The sequence below is a fragment of the Eucalyptus grandis genome, chromosome 1 (assembly GCF_016545825.1).
Source record: "Eucalyptus grandis isolate ANBG69807.140 chromosome 1, ASM1654582v1, whole genome shotgun sequence".
Classification (NCBI taxonomy): domain Eukaryota; kingdom Viridiplantae; phylum Streptophyta; class Magnoliopsida; order Myrtales; family Myrtaceae; genus Eucalyptus; species Eucalyptus grandis.
This window is the reverse complement of record NC_052612.1, coordinates 50,772,334-50,797,911: the sequence shown is the minus strand read 5'-3', so window position 1 is coordinate 50,797,911 and position 25,578 is coordinate 50,772,334. Positions and strand designations below refer to the sequence as shown.

Sequence of the window (25,578 nt, the reverse complement as noted above, 5' to 3'; positions counted from 1 at the left end):
ACAAAATTGAAATTATATTTCAATATAAATAATATTTGAATTCTAATTTAAAAAATTGAAAATGAAAAAATAGAAATTTATTTTAAGTTAATATATTCAACTTTAATTTTATCTTATAATAAACATTCAATCTATAAATTAAATATTTATATTTATTAAATATTTTAGGTATTTTTATATTTTAGGTATGTTAGTACAGTTTACTATTTGATAAAATATTATTAAAGAATGATGAAAGATAAAAAAATAATAAAGAAAATAATATAAAAGAGGAAAAATAAAATAAAAATAAATCAAGGAATAATGCTACGAGAGATTTTCACCATCTCTATTTATGAACATGTAGGTTTATTTATAATGATATGCCATTTATATTTTAAAAAAAATGTACATGATATGATGTGAATATATCCAACTTTAATATTACGATTCATCAAACAATGGACTGGATATAAAAAAAAAAAAAAAAATTCAGGATTTCATATCCTATCATATCCAGTTCTATTTTGATTAGAAATCCGGACGACCAAATGTTATCTTAGTGTTTAGGGGAGTAATCCTTGACCAACTAAAATAATACCACATGGGGTTCACTAGAATGGATACTTTAACAACAATTGCTAATAACATTTTTTAGGAGTGAAAAAAAAATATTTACCATATGTAATATCGATTCTATGGAAGTGTCATTGACATTATCAGTGAAATAAATATATAATCATCACTCGAATCTTAGAGATATTTTCTTTCATTTGTAGGTCCCACATGCACAAGCAAAGTTAGATTTTTATCATGAAAATTCATTCAAATAACACCTTAGAATACATATAACAAAAATCCAAGCATGCTTGTGCTTTGGGAAAATATCATATGGGGCATGGAATGGGGCTGTTTTATCAAAAGAAGTCCTTAGAGTGGACCTCATTTCATTTAAGACCTTAAAATGGCCAACTTAGTATTAAAGCACACCCCAGCTTGCTAGTCGGGCAAACTTTGTCGATCGACTTGCACTTGTGACTTCTATGCAATGCATGTGCAACTCATGTGTTTATTCCAGATGCTACATCAAGGGCAATTTTGTCCAAAACGTTCTCATCTTACCCAAATTGACACTATAGTTCTTCTAAGGTTCTTCTTAAGGCAATTTTCCTCCAAATATCACTAACATAGCTTTACCATTTCAAGCGTGATTGTGTTTTTCGCTCTATGATCCGATTGAGATCAGTTCCATTTAGACTTTAAGGTTGAGCAATGCTCTCTCAAATCATTATGTTCATTTAGCTACTCAAATAATATCACTTGTAACCTTTTAATTTGCATACCTCTCTCATTCTCACCTAATGATTTTAACCCCATGTCGTCATGCCTTATAACTTTATTAATTTACATGTATTGTTTTTAACTCATGAGAAACACGAGTCAAGGTGTTCTCTATCTCTTTCATTATTGCTTGACCGATTACAAGGCAAATAATGTATATTCATTCTTGCATTTTATTTGGCCAATGATGCTCTCCCTCTCTTTCCAATCAAGTATCTTCATCTTTTTTTCATTTAAATCATGTCATTTGTCACTCAAATAGTAACTCACATGCTTTTAGATTGTGACATTCACCATAGCTTTGTTAAATCAGATCATGCACGACATCATGAATGTAATATTGTCCTCACTCTAGTTACTTTATATCATTATTATAACCCTAGTTAATTAACTTAGTTGAAGTTACATTTTAAAATAAGTAAAGAGGAAGAAAAATTAATTTTCTATTCTCCTCCTTGGAAGAGCAACTTTATCTGCTTATATGAGATGTGATAAGACTTTTAGATGTGAAAAATGTGGAATGGTGAAACTAAACTTGAAAATGATATTTTTATAAATTACTGGCTAAGTTTGCCAAATAATCACGTGGTCCATCATTTGAATAGTCGATCTTCACATCGTCGATTATTTGAATTATCAATCTTAAAAAACAAAATGTCAATTTCTAAATAAAGCTACATGTCTAGAAATTATTGATTTAGGGTGTGTTTAGTAATGTTTCTCTTTCGGGAACAATTTTTGTTTTAGAATAATTTTTTTCTGTTTCTATTCCCGAGACCAGTTTTCAAGCATTTGAACACGTATGATAACTATACAAAATTTTTATTCTCCAAAGAAAAATGCATTTGGTACAACCCCATATGTTTTTGTGACTTAGAATTTCTTTTAATTTATTAATTATTTTATTATAAATCTTTTTTTCTTTTTCTTTTCTTTCCGCTAGCTAGTCGGCATCCTCCTCATGGTGGTCGGGTGAGGCTCAGGAGGGCCTCGTTGGTGGTCGGGCGAGGTTGAGCCCTGTCCAACCACGGTGAGGCTCAAGGGAGCCTCCTCCCCGGCCATGACGAGGCTCGGTGGGGGCCTTGCCACCGAGCCTCGCTGGAGGCCGGGGAGGCTTAAGCGAGGTCGTATGCCGATGATTGACTAAGGGAAGAAGAGAGGAACAAAAAGAAAAAAAGGAATGGAAAAAAATCTTGATTTTTGTTTTTTGATTCTTGTTTCTAGAGTTGTTCCTAGTAAAAAAATAACTTTTTTTTTTTTTTTGTTTATTGTTTATGTTCCAAATATGTTCATAGGAACAAAAAACTTATCAAATGCATTTTTGTTCTATTTTTGCTTCTGGGAACAAAAGAACAGAAACACTTGTTCCCGGGAGCATCGGTTCCTAAATTACCAAATTTCTATATGTGACTTATGATTCTATTATGATGACTTCACATGGAAAGAATAAGGATATATGTGATGATGTGCACATAATTATTTGTTCATTAAATACATGAGAAAGAAAAATTATTGTGATGCATATGTCAATTATTGTGTTATAATAATAGTTTATGTCTTTGTTGCCATGTAATAAAGACCTTTGCACATAGCCTATTTGCCACAGAGTGAATTCATTTGTATGAAGAGGTGGACGAGACTCTGGAGTTAGCTAGATATTCTACCGTACGAGACAATTCTCTATAAAATTGAAATAACATGAAATCATATGATGGTATGGCTATGATGTTAAGAAATAGCCATCATCATGCGAATGTATAATGATGTATTTATTTTTACCAATGTAGAAGACACCCATGATGGAGGGGTTGAGAGGTGTATCAAATGGTTATATATAATTTCATCCCGTATAAGTTAATGGTGACGATACCTCGTTAGTCAAGATGCCTTGCAATGTCAAGATGGGTCTTGGCAAGTGATGAGTCGGAGCTAGAAACTCATCTGTGTATATCAATGAGCTACTATGTGATGTATGCGCATGATGAAATAATATGTCATCTACTAGCATTTGAGTGAATAATCTTATAAAATGTTGTTAATGATTTCCATTGGTGTATCATGATAGGAAAGATAATCCATTTACTTATGCATTTGTCAGACATTATTATTTTGTGCTTGTATTGAACTCATGTTGTTTGTTCAAGTTGACCGATAAGATGATCTCCTACCTTAGATTTTAGGTTTCGGCTCACCCCCTTTATTTTTTTCAAATTTATAGAATGAATCCCCACCGCCACTGCTTTTCTAACCTCCCATGTATTTTGATTGTGAATATTAAGGTGTACTTGTACTTGAATCATCAATAGTATATACTACATGTAGAGTTATTGTATGGGTTGTCGTGGGGCTGCCAGAGTGGATTCCCAGCAATTTGGCGCTTGGTACTACAATATTGGCAGTGAGTTAGTTGGACCACTGAGGGGCTTCGAAGGTTCCACTTGCTTTAGATGGCATCGATGGGCAAAATTGTCGATTAGGAGTTTGGTAGTTTAGAATTTCAGGAGCTTTTAGACTAACACTTCTGAAGGTCACTCATTAATATTGGACCAAAGTGTGCAGAGAAAGTGGAGATTGGTTTCCATGTAGAAGGTTTTTATATGTATTAGCTAAGGTTAAATTATTTGTGTGATTGATGATAAATTCGTTATTTATCAGAAAATTGAAGTAGAGTTAAATTATATATACTCATTCGAGATTCAAATCTCATGAAAATTCGAGTCGTTACACTACTTATGTCGGCTTTGAGGAGGTGACCACATCATGAATCCTAGGGCATGTTGTCACCTCCCCTCCCACCTCGATGACGAGTTCACACCCCTTTGGCAAGCCATGAACTTGCGGCACAAAAGGCGCATCGCACTCTCGTAACTAAGCCACCGGTTTAAGCGAGCCAGGTAGAAGATATGGTCGCAGCACTTCAACTCCCTCACCTCTTCTTCAGACAGGCACACCATGCACTCTATGAGTGGTCCACCATCGTACCACGCCGCATCAAGTCCATGGATTATTCTTAAAGCTCCTGACGGTGGTGCAGAGGGGCCGGTTTTTGATGCCATTCGACTTAGAGCGCGCATGATAAAACTTCTACTTCTCTATTTTTCAGTTTCTTTATTTCCCGAAACAGATTTGAAACAGAAATCCGTTTGGTAACGCAATTTGATTTTTTTAATTTCTGGAACAAATTTCTATTTTAGAAATATATTTGAAAAGGAAATTAGAAACTAAAATTTTTAACTTTTCAATTTCTAAAATACAAATTGAGAAATCAATTTCTAGTTAGAAATTGATTTTTATTCCAGAAATTTTGTTATGCACACTCATTAAATATTCTGAAATCCGAAATAGATTTGAAGAAAAAATCAGAAACTAAAAATTAATTTTTATTTCAGAAATTTTGTCATACACGCTCTTACCGTCAATTTCAACTTCAACGCACAATCTTCACCTTTGTATCCGCCTGCTCCTTCCGAAGAAGTCCTCGTCCCGACCAATGCCAGGCGACGAATCATTAAACCTGAGGCTCTCCCTCTTCGGCTTGATGGGGACCGGAGGATCGACACGAAGTCGAAGAAATCAACGTCAAGGCTGAGTAGTGCGACGACCTGGGATAGATCCTTGGGGGTGAGGACGCCATCGCCAATTCTTGGCAGAGGCTCAGGTACATTATACACCGCATGTCAGTTTCGCAGAGATGACAAGATGGCAAGTCCTTTAGGTCAGTTTCGTTCTTGTCTTGAATTTGAGTTGCACGTGCGAGCCAGTCGGTGAAAATTTAGCCGGTCAATAAGTTGAGGATGCACTTTTAGACCAAGTTAACTATTTCGAGAAGATAAGATAAACTCTGTGGACTTGGTGAGAAAACTGCTCTTATTTGAAATTTTTTGTCATGCTTATGTATATGTCCGCAATCTACAAAAATAAAAACTCAAATTTAATGTGTTTAATTAGTGGCATTGACGCATATAGGTAGAATATCATAAAAAGAGGATAAATTAAAATTGACAATTTACTCTCTAAAATGTAGAGAAATTCGATGGGACTTGACATGTGCCCTAAATTCAATGGGACTACCACCACCTAAAAAAAAAAAAATTGGAAATTTGAGCGCATATGATAATCATTATATTTCTATTCCAAAACTATTTTTCTGTTCAAGAAATAAGTTGAAATAAGTTTGGAACTTAAACTCGTTTGGTATTGAATTTTTTTTTTCATTTCTGAAATAAATTTTTTATCTAGAAATAGGTTTAAAATATAAATGAAAAACAAAAACTCTTTTCATCACATGTCTTCTCTACTAGCTGGCTACTCACCCACCACCTCTTGACGCTACTGTTCACCATCCGTCGGAGCCCGCCGTTCATAATTGGCCGCCGCTGCCACCACCAACGTCTAGGAAGGAGAAATTTTGTGTCATTCATAAATGAATTTCTATTCCAAAGATAAAAAATTTATATTGTTATCAAACGTGTATTTTTACTCAAAAATTTATCCAAAATAGAAATAAGAAAATCTATTTTTGTTTCAAAAATCAATTTCTAATCGGAAGGGTTATCATTTGTGCCCTAAAGAGCAAAAAAACTACTTTTCTTTTCTTGCTTAAAGCTAAAATATCATTTAATTTCAAAAATTGTGAACAATATTGTACATGAATTACGTGTCGAATTCGTATATGTCACGAACCTTTCATGTATCCGAATTCAAGGGGGGAAAAGTCAAAGTCAAAGAGCCGAATTGCCGTGCCTCGTTCCTCCAAGCAAAAAGTCCTAGGCCTTAAAATTTCCTGGTCTCCTGTGGTTGGATAGGACCTATAAGAAATATGAATTGTTAGGACCGTTTATTTCTAACATTAATTAGATTCGTATGTTAAAGCATAAAAAATATATTAATAATCGTTAATACCTTAAGTAAGTTGAATGGATATCTATCACAAAGAATATGAAAAAATTGTTCAGGATCAAGCACGAAAGCAATCCATCAAATTTAATATTTTATTCAAATTTCAAAAAATTATGATAATATCACATGCAAATTTATGTGTCAATATTTGTAGTCTTTTAAAGCTTCGAGAGTTCGGGATTATTTAAAAAAATTCAAAGTGCATGAGTGAGATTTAATTAAGAAAAAAAGGAAAAAGTGAGAGTCTATTTAGATAGATTTGAAATCATAAAGAACCACGAAATACATGTAATTAAAGTAAAATATGCCGCTTTGATGAAAACACAAATTAGCTTTGATGTCTATGCATGAATTGGAAAGTATTAATGCATCTAAAGTCCAATGCTTCATTATACCTAAAAGATTTAAAATATAATGTCTAAATAAATGATGTTTATCTAAAACTTTACCAAAGAATAAGTAATGCGACACGTTCGCTCCTCCTTGATGCGACGGTCCATGAAGATTATTGACTCTTGCAAAATATGTGGGTCAATTCTTTTACTCTGGTAGATTTTCCACTTTGAACATCTTCCATTTTTTTTTTTCTCGGTTCATGTCACTTGATTCTCGTCGTGCGTGAGAAAAAGGAGAAAAAAAGGCAAACGATTTTCTTCTCAATTTATAACAAATCTATTTTAAAATATAATAACATTAGGTGGGATTGTAATTCTTTTCATGCTGTTCCAGTACTCACCAACTACATTCATCATAATCGTAGCTTTATTAGACCGTCCTATCCTTGGTTTTTCTATTTCGCTTTAAAAAAACTAGATTAATTTTGCTAGCTTTAACAGCTTAGTCAATACGAACTTAAGGAAAATCCAAGATAATGGAGACAGAAAGGCTGCGAACGGTTGTAGGTCCCTCTTTCAGGTTTTTTTTTATTTTTTTGGTCGAACCCTCTTCCAGGTTGAAGACCAAAGATGATTTGTAGTTCGACCCTATGAGCTGGGCACTTGCTTTTTCCAGTCATTTCAAGAAGTGAAGTTTGATTTGAGTTGGTGTCTTCCTCTGACTGAACATCACTCTTCCTTGTCGTCATTAGAAGGAAAAACTTTGGAAAAACGCTTTCCTTAGCACCGTTCAGAAAAATTCATAAATGAAACTTATTTTTTGTTCGAAAAGGGAAAAGATTATTTTCCAAAATTCACTTCAATCTCACCCATGATCATAATTAATTTGTATAGTCCAAACCAGTCTTAAATGGCCCAACAAGGAGCTGGACTGTAGAACTCGGGTCTCCCATGGTTGAGATCATGAGATGAGAGACTGTAGTGCTTGAACTTAAGTCCCTAGCACTGGACATTGACCTTAGTGCCGGGACCTGTATACTCGGTGCTGAAGATTCAACGCCTCGACCCAAATCTCTAGCTCTTGAACCTAGGTGCCCAAAACCAAGTTAGGAATGAAGTAGACAACATATACTCAAACCCAAAGAGCCTAGACCAGGGTCATTTGCAACTTGAGCTGAAATCTTGATTTTCGGGAGGATGATGTACATTTAAATCTAGAACCTTGCACTGTGAGCTAGGTCCTCAAAGCTCGAGCCTATAATTGGGTACCTAGACCCTACTCTTGTATTTGAAACCTTGTATTATGACCCTGGTCCTCAAAGCTCAAGCATGCGATTAGGTCTGCAACAACCACAATTGAACCCAAACATAGGACCTCGGAAACTAGACCCCGAAGCCTCTCTCCGCATCTAGTCACACAGTCACCTAAACCTTGGAACCAAGTTCACAACACTCAGACATGAAACCTTAGAGCCCACACTTAGGTTCCTCATTCCCAAACGCGGGACCCTGGAGTTCAAGCCTAGCGAGAGCCCTAGCACCAAGACCCGGTTCCCCAATTCTCGCCCAAGTCCTCAACACTCGAACTTAGGGTCCCATCGGTGTATTCAGGTCCCTTTTGCAAAAAAGCATTCTTTGCTTTAACAAGTTTTCCCATCTTAATTATATTTAAAAGTTGATTAAAATATAGGAAAACGAAAACGGGTTTGGTTGAGAATAATTTGCTAGGAAAATAGTTTTCTATTAAACAAACGGAGTCAATGCAATAGATTTACACTCAAGCGCCGATTCTCCCCTCCTTGTAAAAGAATCTGCCGCTTGAAAAGAGGCTGCACATGAAGGGGAGGCAGCATCACGATTTATCATTAACGCGAGTTCCTCCTCAGGAAGGACAGTCGACTCTTGCTGATCTATTGCCATAAGTAGCCAAGGAAGAACTGGACCGTCTGCATAGGTACATGACTTCGAGCTCGATCCTGCCAAAAGCCCAACCATCTGTAAGAAGACCAGGTGTTCCCCTAAACATGCCAAACATGTAACCATCTCTATGCAGTAGAAAGTTTCAGGACAGGACAACTCAATTATTGAAAGTCTCAGGACAAGATCACCAAACCCCTAATCGCCACCTTCTTTGTTTTCTTTCCCAAAGCCTAGGTTGACTTCACGGTTGCGTCTTTGAATTTTGCTACCCCACTTTTTAATGTTCGTGCACCTGCCTAGCAGCAGATTCAAAAGAAAAGAATCGACGCTGGGGTGGGGTTGGCGACTCCATACGATCATATATTTTATGTGTATGTTCGTACCTGATTCAGAGACGTTTCCTGGGTCCGGGTCAAAGGAAGCATCTTACGTTTTTGCGCTGTGAATTTCCGGCAAGCAAGCGACTATGCAGGCGGCGCGGAAGAAAATGAACAAAGAACAAATAAAAAAAGGCCAATCCAAATCGAGGGATGTGAGTTTCCAACATAGTCCAACTTCCACAGCACGTCATTAAGCATGTTTGTATCAAGCTTAAACGGGTTACATTCATAAAGGGGTCAATTCGTTTTAACATACATAATCAACGTATCTGATGTGGATTGACCTTGTTAACCATTTTTGTGGTGCACTTTGACAAATGTAATTATATAACATCAATATGACACGTATTTATGCATATACATACTTTTTACATGTTTATATGTTAAGAGTTAATGTCGAAGAAAATGGATTTTGCTATAAAATCTTCTTGGAGAAACTTAATTTTCAGGGACGATGTTTCTTATGTTTGACTGTATTTTGCAAATGATATGAAGGTTATTATTTTTTTTTTATGTGTGATACAATAAAATTGTGAAACACCCATTTGATAAAAAGTCTTAACTATAATCCAACCATAGGCAGCTGCGCTAGATTAGAGTCTCTTTTTCATTGTCAAAGTCGAGAGTTCGAAATTCGCAATTATTGAAGTATTGTAATGGGGGGTCATAGTGTTGGGGTCCTGTGCTAGTCTCCCTTGAGGTAAAAGAGTCAGGCCCGACGACGCCACCAGGCGCGGCGGGTCAAGGCGGAGTCCTCGGCTACCAAAAAAAGAAGAAGAAGTCTTAACTATAACTTAGATTCTTGAATCAAGCATCCAGGTCTTGTGCCTGGGTGTAGGGTGTCGAGCCAAGCACCAACCATCCTTAGGGGACTTGAGCTCAATTGCTAGGGACCAAGGCATGACCATTGGTTGTCGGGCATGGCCTTGAAGACCCAAGCATAGGCTTTAAGGTTTTGAGCTCAACCTTAGGGGACTCAAGCCCAACTGATGGGGACCTGGGCATGGCCTTGGGAAACCCCGCTGGGGCGCCAAAGACTCGAGTGTGGGAGCTAGGTACTAAGACTTGATTGTTGGGGTCCTTAACACAGGCTCGAGGGTTTGGACCCTACCTTAGGGTCTCGAGTAAGGTTGATAGTGTCCTTGATTTGGCCTTGACCAAACTAATCTCAAGCATTAAGGTCCCAATCCAAGTTTCGTGACTCACTCATATTTTGATAAATGATTTTTGAGTTTAAAAATGTGAAGTCATCTTCCCATATTTAAGAATAGATCCTTAGTTAACTATGAAAAATGAATTATGTCGATTCATCTTTCTAAATAAATTCAAACGTCAAAAAATGAGGAAAATATTTCTTAAAGAGAGAATATTAAACACGTCACGTTGTGTCTCAAATAATACATGCGCCCTTAAATTTCAAGATTATGGCACGACTAATAAACTTTTCATGTACAAATTCATTCGGCTTAAGCATAAATGAACGTAATACGACACAGGATTCAACGGGGTTTGCAAATTGCCAGCTTCGTTCCAGACATTGAATTTCAACAACAGTACCATGCCGCCGCCACCCCCGCGTGACTACAGAAAAACTATAATCCTCCGCCGCCCTGAAAAACTATAGGATGGCGGAATTTTGGATTTTTTTTGCCCTTACTTTTGAGGTTTTCTATGGCCAGTACCCCATCAAATCGGCGAAATGACGGGTGTTCCAGGTTCAACTTGTTTTATTTAAAATATATATTAAAAGGGTATTGACCCCAAATTACAACGGATTTACGTCACATTCGTATTATTTTTTTACTCTTTTCAATCAAGACTGCACAAAAAAGAAAACCCCCAACAGTGCCTCTCCTTGGAGAACAAGTTTGCATAAACAAAGAGGAAAGAAATGGTCATAGATGACGTCATCCGAGTTAGGTTAAGAATGCCCTCGATGCCTTGTTGATGATGATGAATCCTAATGAAAGATTCGATTATTCCATTTACCACGGCACGAAATGCCAGAGTGAGGTCATATTTAGCACTTTGTATTTTACGTTTCGCCCAAAGCATCTAAATCCTTTCGAGATATATGAAAATCGATATGCCAAACTTATAATTATTTTTCTCGTTCATTTTCTCGAATTACCGAAAGGGCGACAAGGAAAGTAGTTTTTTTAAAAGCTAGAACGAGTAGACAGGACTAGGACGTGAGCTATTTCTTGGGATATCGCGATCCCGCCGTGTTTTTGGGGTCAACTTCTGACCGTTCGGGTAAGTCCACCGTTCACCGCACCGGGAGAAGGAGATTCGAAGAGAGTTAAACTCTTCTGCGACGTTCTTTTCCCAAAGAAATAAAGGAAAAAAGAAAGAAGAAGAGAGAGAAGCATATGTGCTATTTTAGTAATGGTGCTTATCTACCCATTTAGAAAAAATGAAAATGATAATAATAAAGAAAAAAAAAACCAGGAAGATTCGGGGCAGCTTCTTACGCGAAAGCAGCGGATTCAAAATGATTTCGGACAGGGCCGACGGCCACCCTTCTAAAATCAAGTCAAATTAAGGAAAAAAAAACATTGTCCGAACAATTCGTATACAATAAAAAAAAACAAAAAAAAACAGAGCAGTGGATAAAATAATAATAAAATAATAAAAACAATAAAAAAAAATTCCCCCCCGACGAAAGCGACGTCCTCGGGAGCCCGGAATCATCTAGACTCCTCCGTCGCGCTTCTCTCTCATCTCTCTCTTTCTCTCTCTCTCTCTCTCTCTCTTCGCGTTTCGAGGTTCGGACCGGCGAGTTTCTCCGGGGAAGACCGGCGGAGCGGCGGCGGCGGCGGCGGCGGCGGCGGGGGGAAAAGCTCCCGCCTTTCGTCGTTTCGCGGTCCGTGGAATAGGCGACAAGTCGGATTGCGTTGCGTGTCGCGCCTCGCTTCGTATATAAGGGCGGCTTGCTGCTGCTGCTACTGGTCTGAGGAGTCAACCGAGCTCGAGCGTTACGCGCTTCCCGAAGGTTCCGCCGGCTAGGGTTTTTTTATATTTCCCTCTGTTTTTCCTCCGTTCGGCCACGGTCGTTGCTTCGCTTTAAAAGGATTGGCGCGATTGAGCTGGGCGGAGCTTGAGGGTTCGGGCGGTGGCGGCGGAAGTGGAGTGGAGCGGGGGGTGGTGGTGCTCGACATGGTAATCGGGTTCTGACGATGCCGAGCTTTGTTCCAGCGACACCGGCCTCCAATTCCATGTGATTCTCTCCGTCTCTCTGTCTCTGTCTCTGTCTCTGTCTCTGTCTCTCTCATGAGCTGCTGCTGTTGCTTTGGTTTTTTTGATTTGTTGACCGATCATTTCGCGAGTTCAATCTGTCCGAAAGTAGGTAGGCGATGCGTTTTCGGGTCGGGAACCCATGACTGAGCTTAAATTTTGCGGTGTTGGACGTGACTTTAAAGGGTAATTGTGTGGTTCCCTTGCGTTGCGGCGCTCAATTTTAAAGCTTTTAGTGCGATTTGTTCGTTTTGGTTGTCTTTCTTGCTTAGTCCGATGGGACTGTCCGATTATCTTACTGGCTCGGATTCTCTGTAAAGGTGAAATTTTTTTAATTTTCAAGGTAGTAAAGCTTTGATTATCTAAAGAAAGGATTGCCTCAGTGCAGTCGGTGAGGGCCCAGAAGCGCCGTACTTCTAGGGACCGAGGGCATGAGACTGTCCCTCCTGAATATGGCAGAACTTTGCAGTTTCTTAGGTTTATTGTCCCTGGTATTTGTCTTTTGGTCTGATTTGTAATCATTGAAGGAGTTTGTAGATTCAAAATATTGCATATAAAAACGGTTTTGACTATTTTTGAACAGCAGGAATTTTGAGATGGTTAATTCTTATTGCAAGGCTTTTAGTCCTAGAGTGAACTCTTGCTTGCCTTGGAAACAAATTATTTGGAACGTTAAGGTTCTATCTGGCTTTCATTCTTCAGTTAATTAGCATCCTTGGAGAAATTCTGACAAATGAAAACTTGGATTATTGGGGTCTCATTATGTTGATCAGTGTTGCATGTGTAGAAAGGATGCTGAAACTTTGAATCATCTTTTAATACAATGTCAAGGGGCCTTTGCAATGTGGTCTTCATTTCCAATTAAAGCTAAAGGGCCTTGTGGGATGCCAAGCACTCTTTGGGAGAGAGATGCGACGGAGTTAGAAATTTAAAATATGACCTGGAGATGTGACTTGCGTTGCATCACATGGAATTCCCTACAGGAGAAAAATTGAAGTTTTAAGGGATCAGAGTTGATGAGATTCTCTCTAACTAGAAACCGTCAACAAAGAATCCATCAACATGATGGATTCTATACATTTGATTTTCATATTGGTGTTGGATTAGGATGTCATTTGACTTTTTTTTTTTTAATAGCTTCTTTACCTGGCTTTTCTTTTCTGCTTCGTCTTATATATACTTCTTGTATACCTGGATAAACTTTCTGATCAATTTTTGTTATTGACATAAGTAATAATAAGAACAGAAAGCAATACAATATCTTTCCATAGTATTTGAGTAGTATTTCTTGCTTTCTTCTAATGTGCAGAAGGTTTAATTCCTTTTTGTTAATCCATCATTTTTCATTTGTAATGGGATGTGAATTCTTGGTCTCCTTCCTTGTATATTTGTAAGAGTGATAGACGATTAGTGATTGATTTTGTCAAGTTGGAAATTTATTACAAGTTTCTTTCAATGGTTGCCAATATATAAATGCAACAGAATATGTAAGACTGTGTCACAGAAGTTGACTTTTAATAAGAAAGACGCGCTTCTCACGATTCCTTTCCTGGATATGGTTCATTTTTCCTGGTTAATTGTCATTAATAATTTCTTCTTTGTACAGATTTTAGTGTAATTTTGGGATTAGTACTAATGATGCAATATCTGTCTGCCAGTGGTTCGGAGGGAAACGTTGTCCAGTCTAATCAAAATACAGATTTTGGGTCGTTTGAGCATTCACTTGGATTCCGCATAGAGGATGCCATCAACCTTAGCAGAAGTATGTATTTTTGCCTCATCATCTTTTGATATATAATAATCTGAACTATTTTGAGAACAGATGACGCCACTTCTCAATCTCTCTTCTATCAGCTATCATGTACCTTTTGTTTATGCTCATGAATCTAGAAAGAGTTGCAGCTCTGTCTCATCTTTTCCAATGACTCAGCCCCTAGTTCATCTGTTTATGGGCCTAACTGTTCTGTTTAACTTCTATTGGCTGTGTCTGTCACCAGAAATTTGAGCTTCTCTTAACCTGGAATCACCCATCCCATACTCCAACCTCATTCTTGAATGGTCTTTAGGGGTGATTTACCTTTTTTAGTGAGATTATTTGGGTTTGACCAGCAAAATGTCCTGCTAAATCTTGTTGACAAATTGGTGGAAGACATAGTGGAGAATGTATCTAAGTTTCAATCGGTTTTATAGAAAGTAGTTTCTTTGTGATAAAGAAGGTGAAATTTTATTCTGGGTGTGCACTAATTGTGATTCCCCTGTATGTTTGTACGTTTTGCCTTTTGTATCGCTGCAAAGTTCTCAACTGACTACCATCCGATGTTTATCAGCAGATCCTGTCTTTAATCAGATAAAACCAAACGGTCGAGCTCTTGGAACTGACATTCAAGCTCGTGCTTTTAATAAGGTCTCTTTACATTTAAGCTTCTCGTTTTTCTTGTAAATTGTCAAAGCAAAAGTTCTTATTCTCTTTGTTCTGGTCAATTTCAGTCTGTTGTAGCCTCGGAAAGAGATCAGTCTTCCACCGCGTCAGCTTCTCAGAGAATACCTTTGCAAAAAGAGTCACAGCCCAATCTGCTTTCCATACCTGGTGGTCATTCTGAAAATTGGGGGGATTCAAATATGGCAGACACCAGTCCAAGGACTGATTCATCAAGTGATGACACGGATGACAGAAATCAAAGGGTATGTTTACCACTACAGTTTAGGATCTTTTCTTTCTGACATGTTCTTCACAACACATATACACGTGGTTTATAATACAAAGGAATGCTGCTTCATTTAGCTTTTTGGATGTGGAATTCAACTGGGATAATTGATGGGTTCTGCTTGGAGTTTCTTTCTACATTTGGCTGTAGCGTGGAGGCTTGAAATGCACTAAAGTCTCCATTCTTTCAACAGCTTGAAGCAGGTCCATCAGCTGCTTTGGGAGCTTCCGATTCCAGTGGTAGATCAAAAGAAAAGGCTGTGGATCAGAAGGTATAAGCTCTAATCAAATTCTGATTCTGTGTTGCAGCCTTGTAATATAAGTTTTTAATCAGCAGAGATTGTTTACAGACGTTACGCAGACTTGCTCAAAATCGTGAAGCTGCAAGGAAAAGCCGACTAAGGAAAAAAGTAGGTATCACGAGTTCATGTTTTTCTTGTCCAACTAGAGGGGAAGTTGCATTCTACTTGATTCTAGCATACTAGCTGCTTGTTTTCATACATGGTATTGTCAAATCACCTCCTGATATTTACTGGAGCGCAGCCCTTTTCTTCTCCTTCATGATATCTAACTCATTGCGTCACAAAATGTGGCTTTTGAAAGACAGATATTTTCTGACCAAGAAAAAAAAAAGACACAAATTTAAATTGTTTCAAACACGAGATATTTGGATGTCTTCCAAGATTGAATGAGTTTTAAAGAAGAAACATATCAATGTGATGGTGGCATCAATCAAATTTTTGGCCTCATCTCTTTTGTGTTCACAAGCTTTAATCATATTGAAATTTTGCACTTTTTCTTCATATTCTCCTTCGGCTATCTTCTACAGGCGTATGTACAACAACTAGAGAGTAGCCGTCTGAAATTAACTCAACTTGAACAAGAGCTTCAGAGAGCTCGGCAGCAGGTTTATTCTTTATTCTTAGTTTGCTTTTTTTGAGTTATTCTTTTGCTTTGTAATCTAATGTGTTTCTTCAATTGCAGGGAATATTCATTTCTAGCTCTGGTGATCAGTCCCATTCCAGCAATGGAAATGGTATTTTAGAAGTCTTCATGCATCTCTTTTTTTAGAGTGTCCCTCCTCCCTCTAATCCTTCATCCCTCCCTCTTTGCTTTTTCTCATCTGAAGATTTTGCAGTCTCTTTTCCCACCTCTAGACTATGCTGATTTTATGCCAAATTGATCTGTAACAACCTCCTTTTAGTGAATTGAGATTGATATCATGTAGATTCTCGGTTTCCTCTGTGAGATAAATCGAGGTGTTCATTTGTCTCCCCTTGTTTTTTTTTCCCTTTGGTTGCCAGACAAGTTAGTAGGATCACAGTGTGTTGAAAAGTTCCCCAACCCCCCCCTCTCTCTCTCTCTCTCTCTCTCTCTCATTCACGCATGTGTGATAATATGTGCTGAATGAAATTTTTTCTTTTGTGGTATACTAAGGAATATAGTCTTGTCTCTTGTGTGGCTGAATGATATATTTCCCCATTGGGATTGTCTTGATTAGTTGGCAGTGGTCGAGTTGGTTTTATTGTTAGCAGATTGGATCATAATAGTTGAAATGTGTTATTTAACGTCACAATGGTCCACAGGTGCCATGGCTTTTGATGTAGAATATGCACGGTGGCTTGAGGAGCAGAACAGGCATATAAACGAGCTGAGAAGTGCTGTAAATTCGCATGTTGGTGACACAGAACTCCGAATAATTGTTGACAATGTCACGACACACTTTGATGACATCTACAGACTGAAAGATACCGCAGCGAAAGCTGATGTTTTCCACATTTTGTCAGGAATGTGGAAGACTCCAGCAGAGCGGTGTTTCTTGTGGCTTGGTGGCTTCCGTTCTTCTGAGCTTCTTAAGGTGATATCATCCATTCATGTACCAACTTCTGTAAAGATAATGTGATCCATGAAGGCTTGATAAGTTCAATGCAAATGAAAATGGTATCTCTTGTGAAGTACATTTAGAATTTTTGAAGTGCCTGATGATTAGAATGTTGTGAAACTGGGGGGGGGACTTGCGGTTCATCTGGGAATCAGTCACTGGTACAGGCTTGTTGCGAGTCAGAATCGGCTTTTGTCAAAACCTGATTGTCAAACTGGTTCAACTGAAGGACACCAATTGAAACCTGGTCAGCCTGCTGTTTGTGTCCTGGGTCACAATGAGAAGTTGTAAATGGCTCGTTTAAGAGCTTGTGGATCTTGGCTTGAAGTTTCCATGTGCTTGTGTTGGGCTGTTCTTGACTTGCTTATGTACCAAAGTGGAAGATGTAGCCATGTGCTTTGAACCTCGAACTTCTTGTAACTTCTCAGTGATGTTCCCCAACTGTACTGCCAATGAGCCCACTTGACTACTAATCCTCTTGTTTTTAACCAAACACCTGGCAGTACTTCGATTGTCCATTTCTTAAAAAATTAAACAATTCTGGGATTTCTCAGTCCTTGACTGGGATTAGTTGCAAAACCACTGCCATAAATATATGTTGTTTATCCAGGAAGAAGTTAAAGAGTAACTGTTGTGTCTTCAAAATAGTTAGATGTATGCTGAGTTGTCTATTCTATTTGCCGCTGCTTGATTTTCCTTTCTAGTTATGTCGTTGCTGGTACTTTCTTTGAACGAGAGTGTTTATTTTTTTTCTGAATTCGGATGCTGTCTTTGTTGCAGCTTCTCATAAGTCAGTTGGAGCCTCTGACAGACCAACAAATGATGGGCCTCTACAACCTACAGCAAACATCACAACAGGCTGAAGATGCTCTTTCTCAAGGTATGGAGGCATTGCAGCAATCTCTGGCTGAGACGCTGGCCAATTCCCCACCTGGTTCAACTGAATCATCTGGTAATGTGGCAAATTACATGGGACAAATGGCCATGGCAATGGGGAAGCTGGGAACGTTGGAGGGCTTCCTTCGCCAGGTAAATGTGATTTTGTTTCAGCACCGACTACTTGTGCTGGATTCTCCAATTGATTGTTGGTTAGTCATGTTGAGAAAAAACTCAACTTGGAACTGGAAAATTTCAGCTGGCTGTTTGTGAACTTCATTCTCAAGTCTCGTTCATTTCAAGTTCATCTAGAACCACCGCATGAGCCTGGCAGTGTCTTACCTGCTTTTTGTGTACTCTTGGATGTTTTTGCTTTTATGTTATTCATTTGCACGTGGTACTTTTAGGACGGAAGAAGTGCCTAAGGAAAGTAGTATTGAATTCTCTTTATGTAATGGGGAAAACAAAGAAGCAAGCTATATTTCTGCGTTTGTCAAAGGCTGTTTTGGATTTTGATCTGCTCTCAACTTAACATAATTTTTTTCTTTCCTCTGACTAATGATTCATCTTCTCTTCTGGTTTGTTACTCTCTCATTTGCTTATTCTCGTCAGACTTTTCTGACTTGGATGAGCTATTCGTGCCTTGAATCCTTCATAGAACAATCCAAAGGAGTGGGACAGTTTGTAGTACTTATTGCTGTGCCTATTTTCTTGCTGTGCCTATATTCTTAAGGGAGGCCATTTGCTTGTGTCTTTTTACCAGGCTGATAATCTGCGTCAGCAAACACTACTACAAATGCACCGTTTACTGACAACTCGGCAGTCAGCACGTGCTCTCCTCGCAATACACGATTACTTTTCGAGACTCCGGGCTCTCAGTTCTCTATGGCTCGCAAGGCCACGAGAGTAACAGAAGATCGAGATTTTGTCCTGACTGACTCCCTGTTGGCCGTTATGTTGATAAAGGTGATATCATTCCACAGACAGTGAGTCCTTTGATTGAAAGTGCTGCCGTCGTCGCAACTGCTAGCCTTGAGAGCCTCGGTTTAACTCTAATTAAGGGGTGAGCAAAAAGTCACGTCTCTGTAACAAAATCATGTGCTTGTTGTTGTAGCATTTTAGCTAGTGGTTGTATATTGTTGTAATGCCTCCTTTAGGACGGTTGAGCTGACAAAACTGTTCAGGTCGAATGTTGTCATTGATTAAAAACAAATCCTATTTGGCAGTGAATAAATAGAGGGTATCATTGTAAAGGTGAATAGATTTACATGTTCCGATGATGGTGCTTCATTCCCTTTCGTGGTAATGCTGTTCTATCCCGACGTGGAAGCTGATTTCATTGGTCCCTGATAGAAATGAGTGAATGAAATAGAAAAGGAATGTGATATCAGTATTCTAATCTCACTTATTTGGTACATAAATTGAAAGAACGCAGATCCTTTTTCAAGGAATTGAATGGCACAAAGATTTCATTGAATTTTGGACAGATTTTACGAGCTAGTTTCGTCTAGTAGGTTCATTAAGACTTTTTAATTGAATTACAAATCAATTAGCCAGGCATTTTTTTGAATCATAACTAATAAATTGATAATATCACAAATGACACTACTTATCTTATTAAAATTAATGAAATATATTAGTGCAATATCCATAAGGATTTCCCACAATTGTTGTATGATAGGTAAATCATTTTGGTTATGAACATAGTTTAATTACATATAATAATTAGTGTGATAATCGATGCTGGCTTATTCGATTTCAATAACGCGACATCTTGACTCATGCTATTTTCACCTTTTATAACATTTCCTATTACCGAGATGGCAAAAATAACCTCAAAAGGATTAATTAATCACAATCGTAAATGGAAATGTAAAAGTCGCTATTTACTGAAAATATAGGACCGTCCGCATCAATCAAAGAATGATGTTTTATGCCATCGTCTAATGTGCTTGTCCATTTGTTAGTATATGAACTTCATTCTTTCTCAATAAAGGCTATTCTGGATCAAGACGTGTATAAAGCTATTCGAAGTGGAAATACGAAATCAAAGCAAAAATTTGAATTTGGTAATCGACGTCCGAAATATCAATAAACCCTTTACAGAAAACATTCTCTTAAGGAGTAAAATGGGATGATATGGAAATCTAACATCATGACCCACCTGAGAGATGTTCCCAACGCAGCTGTCCTCGAGCTTCGGGTAAGTCGAGCCAGTAAATCTAAAATATTCAGCAGTGTGTTATAGATAAAGCCAAATATTTGTTTTTAGGAGCTTTTTTGTCTTTTCTATTAGATTTCCTTTTAGGTTAAAAATGGTATCTTTATATTAGTAATGAAAAACCCTAGCCGTCAAGACGCTGAAAGAGGAAATAGAGAAGCAAGAAAAAGAGATAAGAAAAAAGTAATTTTTCTTGATGAGAGTTTTCAATCTCTTTGTGCTCTGATCTTGAGAGAAAATTATAATTGTATTCCAACTTTTTTCTGAAGTCTAGTGGATTCGCAGAGTGCCTCTGCGCGGAGACGTAGCTCAAGTTTGGGTGAATTTCGATAACAAGTTTTCTGGCGTATTCATATGATTCTACTCTTTTATTATTATATTCTGTTTGGGGAATTGTTTGTGAGCGTTATTTTTCTGAAATCGACGTGCGATTTCGTAACACGGTGGCCAGCGAGTTTGCAATTTCAAAGATGAGTTTGTGTGGAAGCAGGGACCAGTTGGCCATGAGGGTGCGTTGCAATGAGTAAGAAAGGCAGAGAGAGCAAGTAGACGCAGGCTGATGATGTGCGATCTGAAGATTGATTCTTTGATAAAACCTCGGCCCCGCAGGCCCAAGAAGAAGAAGATAATTGGTCTATTTCCTTGGGCTACAAGAAGCGTTGACTTCCTGTTTTCTCAACAATAGTATATGATTCCCAATCATTAGTGCTTGGATGGATTATCTGTTAGGTATATCTACAGATAAAGAAATGATACAGAAAATGTAAACCCTTTAACGCCCAAATTAGTACCCGATGTGTGATTTTCTTACTTCGAACTGCGCACCCAAAGGAGGTGGACTTCCCTACTTAGAGTCGAGGAGTGTGGGCACTACGTCCGAGGCGATTTTGGAAATCCTAATCCGCTGCACAAGATATGCAATAGACCTAATCAATGAGCAGGCTGGGTCGAATCTAGTCGGATTTTAGACCAGAGAGTCTTTACTGCTTTGATCAAATGAGGACCAGACCAAGCCTAAGCAGATGAGCACATGCTCAAGAATGAACTTGTCTTGTCTACTATTTCCTTCAGCATGCTCCTGATCAAGTCCGATGGGCAGACGGGAGGGGGTGGCATCGGTGAGTGCGACATGTTGGTCGGCATCATGAATGAATGCTTGGCCGACTTCCTCGTGTTGTCATTAATGATCATTATGCAGGGCCAAGCTTGGAGTTCCCTCACTGGATTGGGCCAATCTGAACATCTAGCCCGTGGCATTGAGTCGAGCAGGGCCGATGCTTGGTAACTAGTGCATTAACAACCCGTTGGCATTCAGACAATTACCAAAAAGTGCAAGCAAGCGGCTCCAAGATAAAGAAAACAATACTAACAAACGGAGGCACAAAAGAGAAGTATATGGCACATGCAGACGCTGCATAACGTGATTTCACGCAAGGTGGAAAATAAAAGCAGACATTTCCGTTTTATAGTCATGCAAAGCTGTATCAGCATTATCAGACTCTTTTTTAAATTAAAAAAAGGAAAAAAAAGAAGAAGAAGAAGAAGAAGAAAAAAGACACTATCGCCGTAGCTGTGCCTCAACAACCCGCACGTTGTTTCATTGTAACTTTACAACTACAGTTTCCTAATGTGAAAGCCAGTATTGAGCACTTAGAAGTCCTAGAAAGCATCCAAAGAGGAATCAAACCAAAGAGTTTTTGACAGCAGCTGGGATCAGAAAATTCGACTTATGATAAATAATAATGATCAACGCTTACAATGCAAAGAGACTATATAAAGTGCCATCCAACCCTCAGTCGAGCAAATCCGACACAGCAGTCTTCCTGAATGGATCAATCTGGGCCAGTTGTGCCTCCATACTTTTAGTTGGAGTAATGCCCTCCACCTTCAACCTCTCTCTAATTCCATAAGCTGGGACTTTCCCTTTTGCATAAGCGTTGAGGAGACACTGGTATTGCCGAATGCGAGACATGTACCCAGACTGTCTCATCCGGTGGAGAATTTTTTCAGTATTATGGACATCGCCCCTTTTGGCATATTGATCCAAGAGAGACATGTAAGAGCTGAACATTGGCTTCATGTGATTCTGTTGTGATGCCTTGGTCAGGACTGAATCAGCCTTCTCCACTTCACCTGCTTCCACGTAAAGCTTCACAATAGAATCCCAGGTAATTGGACCGATGTGACATCCACTATCTGCCATTCTCTTGACTAGATCCTTCCCCTTGGCCAGCATCTTGTTGCTTGCATACACCTTCAAAAGTACCGTGTAATGCTTTGATGAGACTTTCCATGTTTTCGACATCCTCTCAAAAACTGCCTCAGCTTCCTGGATTTTCTTCAACTTTCCCCAGGCTTCAATAGCAGCGATGCACTCTTCAAGCCGTGGATTTGGTTCGCAGACCTTCCAAACTCTTTCTACTTCATCGGCCTCTCCTAGTTCAGCATAAAGCGGAAGCAAAGACTGGCAAGCCCACCAGTGCTTTTTAAGGTCTCCACCTTCCATCTCCTTCAAGACAGCCTTAGCCTTTTCTATCAATCCACTAGATGCATAGTGCTTCGCCAGGAGAGCTTGAGCGCCAATGTCAGGTTTGATCCCTTCAGCATTCATAGCATCTACAATTTTTTCCATCCCTGTAATGTCATTCGATTGGCCTTTGGTGTCTATCAGAAGTCTGTAAGTAAGCATTGTTGGCTTGACATTTTCTTTCTCCATCAACAACAATACATCAGCAATTTTCTTCCTGTCGAGCCTCTTGTAAAGGAGAAGCAATTGGTTGAAGGCAAATGATGAAGGAGTGAATCCTTGATCCCTCATTTTGTTAAAAGTTTCCTCTGCTTTCGTGACATTGCTGGCACTAACATAGTTGGCCAACAAGGACCGATGGACTAGTTCGCCTCTGAAGGATTCAGGAATCTTATTAACGAAGCTCTCAGCCCTATGGAGTCCACGTACCTTAGCGATCAAATCAAGTCGGGATGCATAATCTCTCTCTGTAAGATCCAATTTCTTGCTACTTTCCATCCACTCTGAAAGCTGCAAACCACCAAAAGGACAAATATAAGAATAAAGCAACTTGAAAATCATGTTTACAAGAAATTGAGTGAAAAAGGACATAGGAGAACCATCTAACTGCACTGGATCAACTGAGCACCTCCAGAAAAGAAATACTACCCAATGGAAAAAAAAAAAAAAAAAAAAGAACTAAAGCCCCATTGGTTTTGCACCATCACCTCATAAACTGTCTGCATCATTGGGTAATCTAAAACAACCTTCATCTCTCATTATCACAACCTCGTGTCTTCTTGTTAGTCTTAATCATAAAGATCCTCATAAATACTTTAATCCAAATGACAAGCTTCTGACAAGGCAATGCAAAAGCACAGTACACTTAATCACTCCAAACTCTTAGCAAAGGGCAGTGTTCACAAACAACATATAGATCTCCCTTTTTTCTTCAAACTTTTTCTTCTTCAAAAAGATCTACAAATCTTGATAGTAAATTTACTAACTTTTTTAACCTTAAAAAGTAGAAGCACTTTATAAATCTGTACTATCATCTATTGGAAATTCTTTTAGCTGAACCAAATGCCTAAGAAGCAGCTTAGCTGAAATCAAAAGATGATTTGCAGCCAAAATACAGAAACATGATCACAAATACCTCAGAAGGCACTTCTCCTCTATCGGCTAAATGTTAGCCAATGATTAAACTAGACTAAGATGAGAAGATGACCAAAAAGAAAATACATAAGGAGAAGAGACTGCAGAATGAGAGTGTTGAGAATTGAGCATGGCCGATGAGGTTTACCAGCAGAGCCTTCCCATACATTCGACGTTTACGAAAATTTAACATGGCCAGTGAGATCTCTTCCCTGTTGATTTCCTTTCCATCTTCAACCCATTTGTCAATGATTTGCTGCACAGAGAGACCAGGAGCCCTGTTGATGGCCTCAAACAGTTCCGACGTAGCTCTTTTTCGTGATTTTTTCTTAGTCGGCTCCATTTCACTCTCTGCTAAATCCAACTCGTTCTGAGGGACTTTTTCTGCATCCTCGTCAGCAGAGAGCTCTGGTTCAGAATCTAATTCATCCTCAATTTCATCTGCTGAATCGACCTTCTGAGAAGCCTTGGTACTGGCAGGCTCTTCAAGTTCAGAAAATGCATCATCTTCTTCTTCTTCTTCTTCTTCTCCACTGCTCTTAGCACCGGCTTGTGACGAGAGACAACGGCTCCCCATAGACATTTGGCAAGTGAAGCTTGTTACGTGGTAAGATCTTTCCAGAGATGGATGTCTCCCCGATGATGCTTGAGAGGACTCAACAACACCAACATTATCTCCAAAACAACTCCAATCGGATTTAGGGGAAGGAACCCGCAATACTGAAATGCTAAGTCTGTGGTTCCTGAAAGCATAAAGTAAGCATGCTCTAAGAATAAGATATAACCACGCACATGTTGCTAGAAGCAAAGAGTTGTTGATTAGTCCATCAACTGTTTTTTCCTGAATGATTACACTAAACATGAACACAGCAGGCAAAAGCAAGAAGAAGAAAAGGGCAGGACAAACAGCAGATTGAGCTGTCAAAGTGCCCAATAATGGGGCATCAAATAATCAACGATTGCAGTACCGCAGTTCAAAAATAGCCTCAGATTGGACAAAAGATATTTCAAATGCCAACAATATCCGACAGAGAGATTGAAAGAAAATCAACCCAAAAAGACCAGCAAAACATTCAGCATAATCCTTGATATCCAGTTCAAGACCACACGCATCTAAATCGCCGCGTCCAATTCACCTCTCAGAAGCCCCCGCTCAAGGCTACCAGGTAAAACCCCAAAAGCCCCGAATGGAGCAACATCAGGTAAAGCCGAGCAAATGAAGCAGCACACCTCCACGCGGACGAAAGACCAACAACGAAAATTAACAAACGAGAATTGAACATTCCGATATTGCGCGCGGAAAAGAATAAGAAGAAGCAAGAAACAGAGCAATCAACAAGGAACCCATGAACGGCAAGAACCCCCTCATCTAAACCCAATTGCCCACTTCATGCAGATAAAACGGAGAGACCCCCCAACTCCGAGCAACTTCCACAGAACCAAAAAGACCCAAAGCCTTTCTTCCATTCATTCTACTCTCAGAGCAAAAGAAACAGCAACAGGCGCAGACATTCACGCGACGAACTGCAGAGAAAGAGAGAGAGAGAGAGAGAGAGGGGCAGAGACGCAGGGGAAAGAGGAACGTTACTTGAGAGGATGGGCAGCTCGGCGAAGAGCCCACATGACGATGAGCTGCAAAGCTGAACTCGAAGGAAAGAGAGAAAGAGGGAAAGCAAGAAAATGCAGGGGAAAAATGGAGGAGGGGAGGGGAAAGATTGAAGCTTTATCGCCTTGATAAACCCTACGAAGCGCTTTATCGCCTTGATAAACCCTAAACCCTAAAAACCCTCGAAGCACTCTCGGGTTTTAGCAGGCGGGTGGCCATCACGTAATTTCGGCGAACATCCGGGGCAAATCTACGAAGAAAAATTGACTATCTTCTGGATTACCTAATCACGTGTAAATTCTGACCCCCCAAAAAAAAAAAAAAACGCGTGTGTCGATTTAGGCTCTTTCTCTTTCGGGAGATATAAATGATTTAGAATTTTCTTTTTTAATCTATCACTAATATTACTTACAAAAACGAATAAACAAAAAATATATTCGTAAAAAATATTTAGAAATGATTGGTTATGGACTCTCATAACAAGTTAAACATCAAGAGTCAAAAGATTTTGAAAAAAAATTGAATAAGCTGGTAATG

The 25,578-nt window shown here is 38.9% G+C and overlaps 2 protein-coding genes across 3 annotated transcripts; one reads left to right on the top strand and one right to left on the bottom strand.

Annotated features, from left to right (window-relative positions):
• Positions 1 to 11,577: 11,577 nt before the first annotated feature.
• LOC104425372 (transcription factor TGA2.3) lies at positions 11,578 to 18,828 on the top strand. Of its 2 annotated transcripts, none has more exons than XM_010038053.3 (11): positions 11,578 to 12,074; positions 13,750 to 13,853; positions 14,422 to 14,495; positions 14,579 to 14,773; positions 14,990 to 15,067; positions 15,146 to 15,205; positions 15,625 to 15,702; positions 15,780 to 15,831; positions 16,382 to 16,653; positions 17,458 to 17,706; positions 18,317 to 18,828. In XM_010038053.3, the coding sequence occupies exons 1-11, from the start codon at positions 12,034 to 12,036 to the stop codon at positions 18,461 to 18,463; spliced, it is 1,350 nt and encodes a 449-aa protein (XP_010036355.1). In that variant the 5' UTR covers positions 11,578 to 12,033; the 3' UTR covers positions 18,464 to 18,828. The 2 variants fall into 2 exon arrangements, with proteins under 2 accessions (XP_010036355.1, XP_010036354.1); XM_010038052.3 differs by having other exon boundaries at positions 14,419 to 14,495.
• Positions 18,829 to 21,315: 2,487 nt separating this feature from the next.
• Positions 21,316 to 25,181, bottom strand: LOC104425373 (pentatricopeptide repeat-containing protein At1g80270, mitochondrial). The gene is made up of 3 exons (XM_010038054.3): positions 25,024 to 25,181; positions 23,584 to 24,178; positions 21,316 to 22,811 (listed from the first exon to the last, which is right to left on the bottom strand). Exons 1-3 carry the CDS (start codon positions 25,056 to 25,058, stop codon positions 21,567 to 21,569), a joined length of 1,875 nt encoding a protein of 624 aa, XP_010036356.2. The 5' UTR covers positions 25,059 to 25,181; the 3' UTR covers positions 21,316 to 21,566.
• Between the last annotated feature and the right edge of the window lie 397 nt (positions 25,182 to 25,578).